This window comes from Macrobrachium rosenbergii, chromosome 3 (assembly GCF_040412425.1).
Source record: "Macrobrachium rosenbergii isolate ZJJX-2024 chromosome 3, ASM4041242v1, whole genome shotgun sequence".
Taxonomy (NCBI): Eukaryota; Metazoa; Arthropoda; class Malacostraca; order Decapoda; family Palaemonidae; genus Macrobrachium; species Macrobrachium rosenbergii.
In genome coordinates, this window is record NC_089743.1 from 69,659,632 (window position 1) to 69,671,938 (window position 12,307).

At 36.5% G+C, this 12,307-nt stretch overlaps 1 protein-coding gene across 14 annotated transcripts in view; it reads left to right on the forward strand.

The window, feature by feature from the left end:
- The first annotated feature begins 1,974 nt into the window (after positions 1–1,974).
- Positions 1,975–12,307, forward strand: part of LOC136825267 (uncharacterized oxidoreductase ZK1290.5-like) — a 100,080-nt gene continuing 89,747 nt past the window's right edge. For 9 of the 14 annotated variants that reach the window (XR_010849278.1, XR_010849290.1, XR_010849286.1 and 6 more), the window contains exons 1-2: positions 1,997–2,201; positions 5,435–5,516. Coding sequence is in view for 10 of the 14 variants with exons in the window: in XM_067081394.1 (XP_066937495.1) it covers positions 5,441–5,516 (76 nt within the window). In the remaining 4 variants the exon portion in view is untranslated. Of the gene's footprint in view, positions 2,202–2,710; positions 2,818–5,434; positions 5,517–12,307 lie in introns of those variants that run through there. The other 5 variants (XR_010849282.1, XM_067081367.1, XM_067081414.1 and 2 more) reach the window with 3 other exon arrangements.

The following is a 12,307-nucleotide window of genomic DNA, read 5'->3' on the forward strand; positions in this document are numbered from 1 at the left end:
CTCACTTCCAGTTGTAACATTAATCTTGGCCCTGCCATGTATTATTTGGACCCCTGTATAAGCAAAATGTTCAAGAATGACCTAAAAGATAAAATCACTGACTTAATTAATATTTAGTTATTTTTCTATGTATTCATATGTTTAATATATATTTCTTTGTTAAAAATGTTCTCCTTGTAGAAATTTGTTTGTTTACCAAAAATGTGAATTATTGAGATGTGCTTTTTAAAACATTCGTGGTGGTCAGTCCCCTTCTTTGTATTGTCTTTTAATTGTCCTGTCCCTGTTTTTGAGCCGTTGAGCCTGTTCCTTTGTAAAACCTCTTAAATACTTAACCCTGTTTTGGTATGTCTGCTAATTCTTTAATTGTGTTGGATTCCCTTTGTGATCCCCTTCTATCGTTTATCTGAGCCTTCTTTGTAAAGCTTACTTTTATACTTCTTCAGTCTGCTAAGTAAAGGACTAACGTCGAAAGGCCTTGCAGCACTCTGTTGTTTCACTTTCCTTCGTGGATTTTGTCTTTATAGATACATACATACATACATATATATATATATATATACTGTATATATATATATATATATATATATATATATGTATATATATATATATATATATATATATATATATATATATATATATATATATATATATATATATATATATATATATATATATATATATATATATATATATTAGTGTGTGTGTATGTGTGAAAATACCTGCCAAAAGGACAGCCTATGAAAAACATGAATAACTTCATATGGCAAATAATTAGATTAAACATAATTCTACATTGGACACATGGAATTAATAATTTTTACACAAAAACATTGACAACAAAGAGTTTCAAGCTACACGTGGAAGTGGTTACAAATGAAAGTAAAAAAGAGAAAACATTCTAAAGATATCCTTTTATCTTGGAAAAGTAGCCCCTAGTGTGAATCTGAACGAGTGTTGTTAAGCCTTCGCAGTCTTATCACATGTGTTTTGATAGCAGTCACAGGGGCGTCATTTCAGATTTTTAATGGTGGGGGGCGGGGGGAGGCCAAGGCGGTTTGGCGAGCGAAGCGAGCCTAATCACCCCGGGTTTTTTTATTTTGAGCTATTTTATGTGCTTTTTGAAGCACATAATATAGACAGATATAACTTAATGTGATGACACATTTAAATTTCGGTAGGAATAATGGAAAACTAGCTGCTGTTACTTCTTGGGGCTTGGCGGGTTGAAGGGGGCATGTTGAGGCTGGGGGCAACTTAAGTCTTAGAAGGGGCTGTTGCCCCCCAGCCCCCCTAAATGATGCCCCTGAGCAGCCAACCTTTGTAATGTGTTAAAAGTTAAATGGCCTGTTTGGCGCAACTTGAGTTACCTGTGCCGTTGATACTCTATTTTTTTGTTTGTACTCTATCTTTCATACGGTCATACCTTCATTCTTGTGTTTACGCTCACCTGAAGAGGACCCTAGGGTTGCTCGAAACCAGTTCTCTTTTTTAAGATTATATAACGTCTTTAGAAAGGTTTTTTTATTTGCAGTCTTAGGCTGCAAGGTAAATTTCTCACCTGCAGAAGGCAACCTTGATGATAAGATGACGTCATAAGTTGACATGAATTTATGGTTACCTGGGTACACAGATGTCCATGCATATTTAAGGATTTGGCAGTATTAGAAGAATTTTAAAGTGTTTCATCTATATGGAAAGATAACTCAATAATATTAATTTTTATATGATTTCAGCACACAGCAAAACATGATGATAAGTGTCATAAATTGGCTATTTATTTTATTTTATGTAGGCCTACACGTATGATACACAGATCAAATCTACAATAGCTGCCTATCGGAGTGTTATCTAAACTAAGCTCTATATATTCCCATGCTCAAATGAAGTAAATTGTCTTTAAGTTTTGCCCTAGTTTGTGGAGGCTTCATTTTTTTACTACATTATTTCTATCCTATTTATGCAATCTACTACGAGCGAGTGAGAACGAGAACGTAGTGCTGAGCGAGCAGGTATTTTAAGGAGGAGACTGTCACCTGTGCCAAAATCTGTAAGCCAAGGTTAAGAGACTCAGTCGTCGCTTGTCACTCAGTGAAATAATCAGAAGGGCAGAAGCGCTAGAACACATAACGTTTAAGTGACAATAAGGAGCTGCTATAAGTAAAGTATTCAAAATCTCCAGTCGTTTTTCTTTACCTTAGGTAAGCTCGACTTTTGTTCGTTTCACGATCTGTGAGGTTAGCCTGCTATCCACTGTAGCCAGAAGATTTTACTGCCTTAGGATAGGATAGATAACTGTATTTTTTTATGTATGGTATATTTTTAATACTTTTAAAATCATATTGATATCAGTTTCAACAATATAGCTCAAGTAACCGCCTATGATAGTGCCGTGTACTAATAACAACTTTGTAGGCCATAGGCCTAATCCAGTTATGCAAAGACCCGTTATCTGTGTTCATCCTCCTTTTTTGTTTTCCATGAGGCTTATTGTTATGAACTACTTCGCTTTGAATTCTTCTCTTGCTCATATTTGAATTCTTCTCTTGCTCATATTTACTGGGCTAGTTATGGTGGGTTAATAGGCTACTGAGAAACAATGCAATTGGATACGGGAATGCCACAAATACCTGAATTTCTTACCAAACACGAACTATAACATACATACTTTTGACTTCTTTTCCATGTTTGATGAATTTGTGACCATTGTTGGTGCTATACGTTTGGGTTGTTAGGGGGTAATAAGAGACGAGTGAACAGCACAAACAGTAGTCAAAACGACATAAACCGAAAGATGGACTGTCAGAAAAATACGTGGTTTGTATCTAAATTCATGTAACAAGGCCAGTTATGGGGATGAATTCTAACCTTTCTTTTCCCAACCTAGTCCACTTAAGGTGCCAGGACCTACCAGACTTGGGAGATCCCCAACCTACCCCCCTCTTGACCTTTAATCTAGGCTAATTGGCTTACTGTGCAGTAAGTCAGAGTTCTGTAGGTGATTTCAGGGATGCATCATAACTGTACCTTATCCAACCTAGCCTAACCTAGGTTGCTGGATCCTACCATACCTTTATCCCCATCCTTAACTTTACCTAGATCTCCATAAATCATAAAAGTGAAAGCCAGGAATTTATGTCAACATCTTCGTCACCCTCCTGGCCCCAACTGGCAGGGCAGTCTAGCAAGGGGCCTGCCACTATCTTCCCCATAGCATTGTATATAGCATGTTCCTCCTGTAAGGCTAAGGCTGAGAAGCAAAGCTGGAAGGCACATCAGTTACTGTATTCTTCTCAATCCTGATACAGTAATCTGTGGGAGAAGCATTTACCTGGAGAGGGAATTACAGCATTTCAAGGTGGATAGATTTTTAATGTTGTAGGAAATAAGAATTCAAACCAATCTGATGAGCATGATTGGTATGTACTTGATGGGTATTGATGCATTGCCTTGGGTAAATAACATTTGTGGGAGTGTGGTAGATTTGGTTTGACAGTTATGAAGTTGGTCCTAATGAACCCATTGTTTGTTTTCTTGCTAGCATTAATTTTGAAAAGGATTCAACTCCTAAATTCAATACCTGTAAACACCAAATTGTTTCAAATCACTAAAAGCCAATGGTAGAGAATACTTTGTTTTATTGGATTGGATAAAAGATGATATTATTGAACCTGTTAGCTATAGTTATTGGGCAGCCCCTTTTGCTACAGTTATGAAATCTGATAAAGTCAGTTCGTATTTGTGGTGGCTTTAAGGAGTTGAACCAATGTGTGTACTGTATTGTGGTCAGTATCCATTACTGAAACCTGATGAAATTCTAGCAGGGAGAATATTTTCCCTATGGTATTGATTTGAAAAACATATATTTACAAATACCAGTGGAGGAAGAGAGTCAATAGTATTTAGTGACAAATACCCATAAGGGCTGTTTAAATGAGCATCTGTTTAAATTTAAGAGATTGCCTTTTGGTTTCTGTTCTTCCCTGGCCATTTTCCTGAGGTTCATTGCTAACTTGTTGAAAGATATTGATGGCGTTGAAGCATATTTAGGCGACATTATTGGTAGTGGTGAAACTGAAGAGCAGCATGACCTTAAGAGTTTGGAAAGTTTTATAGATTTTGAAAGATCAGATTAATAAGAAAAAGTTTGCTGTCAAGGTTACTGCCTTAGAATATCTTGGTTATCACATCTCAGATGTAGGAATGAGGTTCCCCTAAGAAAGTTAAAGCCATTTTAGATGCACCTCATCCTACTTGTATGACAGAAGTTCAATCATTTATAGGTAGGGTTACTTACAAATGTAAATTTATCAAGAACTTCTCTGTGAAATTGGCTCCATTGTATGACTTACTAAAGAAAAATAAGATTTTTAAATGAAGTCAAGATGAGCAAAATGCATTTGACACTGAAAAAAAAAAAAAAGATTTAACAAGTGGACTATTTTTGTGTAGTTATGATGGTGAGAGCTAATAGGTGAGGTTGACACATCACTTGGAGTAGGTTGTGTTTTGCTATAGCAAATTGTGGGAAAGGAGTTACCTGTGTATTGTGGAAGAAAAACTCACATCAGCTGAACAGAACTATGCTCAGATAGAGTGAGAAGGGCATGCTTTTCTTTTGGCTTAAATAGATTTAGGTATTTCTTACATGGCGGGAAATTTGAGACTCGTACAGACCGTAAACCCCTCTTAGGTTTATGTGGTAAAGGGCATGAAATTCCTAGCCAAGCTAATCCTCGCATTCAACGTTGGGCTTTACTTTTATCACAATATGATTTTGATCTTACTTATAAGGCAGGTAAAGAAAATGTAGTGGCAGATGCCTTTAGTAGATTACAGGACCAGTTAATTATGATCTCAAAGTAGGAACTCCAGTTGAGTACATTAGGTAAATGGGAACTTTGAGGTTATTAGGAAATGCATTAAGAAGGATGAACTTCTGATCCTACTAATTCATAACATTAAATTTGGTTAACATAAGAGTGATGTAAGATTATCTGAATATAGTGCCGTAAAGTCTGACGTGGGCTTATATGAAAATGTATTATCTTATAGAAACAGAGTTGGTATACCTGTTGTTTTGAGATGCAGTGTGTTGGATCAGTGCACAGTGGTCAAAATGGATTAAATGCAATAAAGGCCAAAGTAAGGAATTGAGTTTGGTGGCCCAAGATTGATCAAGACCTTACAGAAGTAACAAAGAATTGTCATATTTGTATTGCTAATTTTCAGCCAAACCAAGCTCCAGTTCTTTCCCGGCCCTCACTTGGTAAGGCATGGCCTAGACTTCATATAGATTATGACAGACCCATTAGTAACAAATACTTTCTTTTGACTGTGGATGCTTATTCTAAGTTTTTGGATGTTCGTATTATATGGTACACTGTACTTCCTCAATGACATCAGATGTTACAATTCAACTCCCTAATTTCAGACTGTAATGGCCGATGTTTACACTAACCCAGAGAAGCACGTAACTTTGCATAACAATGTGAAAATGCCCTTGCTTGGTTTAGGTAAGTACTGGAGAATTGTTTGAAGTGAATCATTGCAGTGCATTAGCAATGTAGCTTTTTAATCTTGCAGTAATGTGTTGTAAAGTTTATCCTAGTCTTGACTACAGTTTGTGCCAAAAGTAATAAAGAAATACTGTTGTTTTCTGAAATGCATAGGTGAATGCTACATCACACGTGGGTTATCTCCCTTGCAGACATAACAGAAAAATTTACAATGTGCTCTTAACCACACTTTTTTCCTATTTCCTGTCGTAAACTTTTTCCAAAGGAACTCACACAATGGAATAGAGAACACAGTTCCCATAATTAGCTAGTCCAAGAATGAAGAAAATAAGGATAAGAATGGAAAGAAAGAAGGGCAGATTGTAGCAAGGAGATTGCAAATTAGGACAATAGTGTTAAAGAATCAGTCAGCTGACAGTGTAATAAGAGGGTTATTGAATTCTTCTTCTTGAGATATTACTTAATTCTCAGTACAGTATAGTGGACACCTCTACATCTCAAGTAATGACATTAATAGTAAAAAAATTATATTTTAATCTTATGCAAACCAGGAACCTGAATTTTTGCACATATAGCATAGCACCCCTTGTAACTGTAATATGAAAGTAATGAAGTAAACACTGTCTAAAGGTTAAAACGATTGACAAGCTTCCACAAGTTAAATGCCCAAGTATGGAAGTCTTTTTAGGTCTTGTGTTGTTAGACCACTCTCAGGCTTCAATTACATAAGAGTTGCATCCATTGTTAAACAGTTTGTGGTTGTTATTTACTTTAGAATGAATACTCACAATCTAGTCAGTCTAGTAAGTTCCTTGTGTTTGAACTTCTGGTCGAAATGTATGTAAATGACAGACCAATCTATGCAACAAATTCTACATGAAATTGGATCAATACATGTGTCAGTAATTTTAAGTTGCCCATTTGTTCCTGCAAAAATACAAACCTTCCTCCATTTTATGAGAGTATCCCCAGGTGTCAGCTGGAATTGGTTGTTTAAGCTCATAACAGGGTAGTAATTCATAGCTGATAGATGAGAGGTAGAAGGGCCACCAATTATATAATCACTTTTCTTAGGCTATCATTGAATCAAGATGCCTCCCTTTGCATAGCTGTAGTCATGGAACTCAAGTGAGGATGTAAAATGTTATTATTGTAGCCTTTTTCGTGCCCTTTCCTTTGTGGTTGCTCTGTATGCGAGAGATGAAAGGAGAATGAGATTGTGTAACTTTATTTGTTTTTTATCCTTTAACTTTTGTTACCAGTAAAAGTAAATTACAAATTTTAATTGTATTATCCTTGCAATTGTATCCAGTCATGGTTTGTGTTTCATTGCAATATGGCTACTTATGTAGGGGCTTAGAAGATCTAACTTAGTTTCTAATTACATGGGTATCCCTTCACTGAAAGTTTGCAAGGTAATACATCTATAGCAACATGGTGCATAATGTTGTTTTAACATCATTTTATGCTAAACCATTTGTAGATGGGTGTTAAGGAGAACCTCTAGTGTCATACATGAAAGTCTCAAATTCATCACTAGTAAAATCATCTTCATTGTCATTGACAATTATATTAGCAAGACCACGATTACTAAAAACATTTTTTAGTTTACATATAGCCACACCCAATAATACGGTGTTCCACTGTGCATGGAGCCAATCAGGCACAGATACCTATGAGGGGGGAAAAAAAATTAAAATTGTGTGCACCATGCCAACAAGAGAAAACATGATCAAAACAAAGTGTCAGGCATTATTAGTATCCTTTGTTCTGCCCAGCATCTACGTGCAGGTCACCCATTGTTTCCCAAAGTGCACACCATCGGAGCACCACACTTCACACTCATTCCATGCTTAACCTTCTCCCTTGGTGTATCTCCCATACAGTCTGTGTGTTCCATCATTTCTTTGTTCAAAAGAAGCCTTATTAAACCTGTGCAGTAGCTTCAAAGTGTGATAGAAGTGTGTCTAATGGTAGTGAGGGCAAGCTCAGATGCATCTGTGATGTGCCTATTTTGGCTGAAAAGGTTAAAGTGTTGGATATGATTGAAAAATTCTTTTTGTAGAGATTGGTAAGAGATTGGAGAAGAACAAACCATTAATTCGGGAAATCCATGAGCATTGGAAAAGCATTTGTGAAAGAACTGGTACTGTGCTTGTGAGTGCAGAGTAAATTAATTGTAAAAAATGAAAAGGCTCTAAGTGTGTGGATAGAAGACGTGAAAAAGAAGAGGGTCCCTATTGGTGGGAACATGTTATGGCATAAGGCCTTAACTGAATGAACAGTTCAATGTTAAGGCTGAAATTAAAGAGGGAATCAAACCACTGGAAGCCAATAAAGGATGGTTAAATTGATTGAAGCTTTGATTTAACCTGAAAGTAATTAAAATTACAGGAGAAGCTGCATCTGCTATGAAGATGCCACTAATATTTTTCCTCATAGCTCAAAAATAATCAAAGAAGGGGGCTACAATCCCAGGCAGGTTTTCATCTGAGATGAAACTGAACTGTTTGGGAAGAAAATGTTTATCAGGACCTATATCCATCCAAGTGTGAAGCAGGATCCTGGCTTCAAAGCATGGAGGGACATGTTGATTCGAGTGTTGTGTGGCAATGTGGCTGACCATATGATAAAGCCTGGGTTATTTACCATGCAAAGAATCCACGCACTCTGAAGAACAAAAACAAGAGGCTTCTTCCTGTTTACTGGCAACACAATACCAAGGCATGGACATCTGCTATACTTTTTATACAATGGTTCCATGAATGTTTCATCCCTGAAATGAAAAGCTATTGAGAGAAGGAAGGCATTCCTGTAAAAGTTCAATTGATAATAGATAATGCTCTTGGCCATCCTCAACCTATCACTATTGAACACCCAAATGCACAGGTCATGCTTCTGTATCCCAGCACAACCATGCTTTTCCAGCCTCTTACCCAAAGTATCATTCACTGTGTCAAGGCCACCTACACTTGGCAGGTCTGCAGCATGATCTGCTTGGCTGACCCTGACTTGAGTGTCATGGACTTCTGAAAGCATTCCCAATTGCCGATGCAACAAACTTTACCTGGGGAGCAATGAATGAATTTAAACCAGAAACAGTGAATGATTGCTGGAAGAATCTATGCAGTGAAGCTGTGAATAACTGTGGCCTTACAGTTATTGACAGCAAGATGCAAAGGATCACTGATTTGGCAAGACATTTTTGTGGCAATGGAATGGGGTATATGATTGATGACAATGTCATCAAGCATCTTGAAGAGGATGTTGAGCTGATGAACAAGCTGAAAGATATAATCAAGCCATTTACTTTGGAGGGTGGAGGTAAATTGGAAAGTGAAACTGAACCTCCAAAGTGGACACTGGAAAAGATGAGCGAGTTATTTAGCATGAATCAGACAGTTAAAGATAGAATCAAGGCATATGATCCTTCCAGGGAATGGAGTGTCAAAGTGACTCATATGATATCTAAGGCTATGTTACTACTACAACAGGTGTACAGTGAACTCAAAAGGCAAAGAAAACTATGCCAATTATGATGTTGTTCCAGAGGAAAGAAAAGAAAAAAAGTGTCCACTCTTGACAATCCTCAATCTTTGCTTTGTCAGCTCTTGATGTCTGCATCTGTTGCCATCCACTGCCTTTTGGTCTTTGCTGCCCCCTCCAAGTTAGGGGATGACCCTGATGACTTCTGCTGTATAATCAGATCAGTAGCTAGCACAGTACCTACACCATCATTCATCTTCATTTGTGTAGGCACTGTACATCACCATCATCACCATTTTCAATGGCCAAAGACCCATAGCATAATGGAAGAAGTAGTTGAAGAGTACCCAGAGTTTTTTATTTTTATTTTTTTTATTTGTCCCATAATCTACAGCATTTCCACTTCACTACTGTACTGTACATATTTGGTTATCACAAGAGAGAGAGAGAGAGAGAGAGAAAGAGAGAGAGAGAGATTATTGTAAGTGGCACTTTGGGTTTTATATGGGATAAAGAGCTTGTTTGTATGATCGGAATATATTACCCGTGGATAATGGGGCGTTGCTGTGTACTGTACTGATCACTATGAGGAACAACCAGAGGTAGGTGTATATACTGTATACTGTTTATTATGAGGAACAACCAGAAGAGGAATCACCCTTAACCATTTTTAGTAAGCACCTGCAACAGTTAAAAACATGTGTCCATATATTTGTCTTGCACAGTCAAGATGAATTTCAGAATAAGGATTACTGTACTATGAGATTCCCGTTGTTGCTATGGCATTTTTTTTTAATTTACAGTGACAGCACTTTTGACATTTCACATGAACTTGCCATAATTTTTAATTTTTTAAATTTTTTTCACCTAACAAAACACCTGGCCAGAACAAAATGTCACACCTGTTGTATATCATGAAGTTATTCTGTAATATCTTTCTGTTGGTGTGGTACTACTACTCTGCTTTGCCATAATATGCAACCATGCAAATCAGTAAATTTTGTTTAACAATTAAAAAAGATCCAAAGTTAATGCCAACTAAGTATTAATGAGTAGTAGATTGCTTAACTTTGGAATATATATACAGTATATTATTTAGTAAGTGTATAATTATAATTTTATTATCTTTTGAGGTTCTTTTTCAGGCTATGTAAAATCATTCCATAACTTAGAATAAGAAATTTTTTAGCCATTTTTCTGGACCTCAAGTGATCAGACCTTAGTTTTATGACAAAGTCACTTACATTATATATATATATATATATATATATATATATATATATATATATATATATATATATATATATATATATATATATATATATATTATATTATATATTATAAATTTCTGACTCACACCAGGATCGAACCCAGGTCTTTAAATTGAAAGGTGAAGGCACTGCCCACTAGGTCATACAAGTCATAAAAGAAGTTGGAACCTGAGGACAACTGCACCCAAGGAATTATGTGGGCAAGACAACCACAGTGTGTTTTCCCCAACTTCCTGACTCAGCAATGACCCAATTGACAGCATTTCATTCGAATGATCCCTTTTGAGTGAATAAGATATAAATAATCAACATACAATCACATGTGGAACAGAAATAAATTTATGACTCACATCAGGATCAAACCCAGGTCTTTCAATTGAAAGACAAGGGCGCTGCCCACTAGGCCATACAAGTTATAAAAGAAGTTGGAACCTGAGGGCAACTGCACCCAAGGAATTACATGGGCAAGCAAACTGCTTGCATACCAGCGTGTTTTCCCCAACTTCCCGACTCAGCAATAACCCAATTGACAGCATTTCATTTGAATTATCCCTTCTGAGTGAATAGGATAGAAATAATCAACACACAATTGAAAGACCTGGGTTTGATCCTGATGTGAGTCTGAAATTATTTCTGTTCCACACGTGATTGTGTGTTGATTATTTCTATCTTATTCACTAAGAAGGGAAAATTCGAATGAAATGCTGTCAATTGGGTCATTGCTGAGTTGGGGAAGTTGGGGAAAACACATTGGTATGCAAGCAGTTATATTGCCCAGGTAATTCCTTGGGTGCAGTTGCCCTCAGGTTCCAACATGTTTTTGGATTTTGTAAGCCTAAACTTTAGTATTTCTTGTTGTTTGGTCTATGGGTTCAGTTTGTGACAGCTCGATCCAGATTATCCTGGATTATCTTTCTGTTTATTACCCTTTGACAACTGACCATCTGGTATTCTTGTTCTTTTGTTTATTTTGTAACTTTCTTTATATCTGTGTCTCATTCGTGTTCTTGACGATGCGTTAATAAACGTGAAAGCGCTTTTGGTACTGAACTTCTGCCTGTCATTTTCCTGTGGGATTCGCTTATACACTGAAGTCACGTGCATCTACTGTGATTTTTTAGCATATATATATATATATATATATATATATATATATATATATATATATATATATATATATATATATATATATATATATATATACACATATATATATATATATATATATATATATATATATATATATATATATATATATATATACATATATATTAATATATATATATACATATATATATATACAATTGTATATATATATATACTGTATATTTGTGTATATTTTATTTTTGATGCTGGGAAGATTTGAATATGCATTGACACCATTTCCTGACACTCTCAATGGTCACCTAGCTTCTGTTTATCCAGAAGCCTCTCTGCATTCAGTTGGGACTGTTGACCTTCATATTACTCTCCTGGCTGTGAGACATTCATCTGCTCCTGGCACCAGCAGAGCTTCATGATTTGGTAGCTTATTAACTCATAGACCTGCTCCCATCTTATCCTGCTGTCATGACTGCAACTTTCGCTGTCATTAGACTAGTACCTTTCAGTTAGTTGTACTTCCCTAGCAGTATTTGATCTCAGTGAAGTGCTCTCCTTAAAAAGATTCACTTAGTAAGACTGTATATGATAGTGCTCCTGTGCCTTCTGTTCTGGTGCATACTAGAGTAGCTTCCAACTTGATTCTGTTACTAGCTACTCCTACTATAGTGATGTACTTGTCTCTGCCCTCTGTCAGAGTTCATCTCTAACCAGTCAAGCCAGCCACCTGTGCACTCTACCTCTGTAATCAGTGCTATGTATGGCTCAACTGTACATAACCTGTTCTTAGTCTTACACCTCTTATTACTGGTGTACACAGCTCCTGGTAACAGTGGCATGCACAGCCCTCATGGAAGTACAGGCAGTCCCTGCTTATCGATGGGATTGGTTAACGCCATTTCTGTTTTACAACGCTTGGTTAATGACATC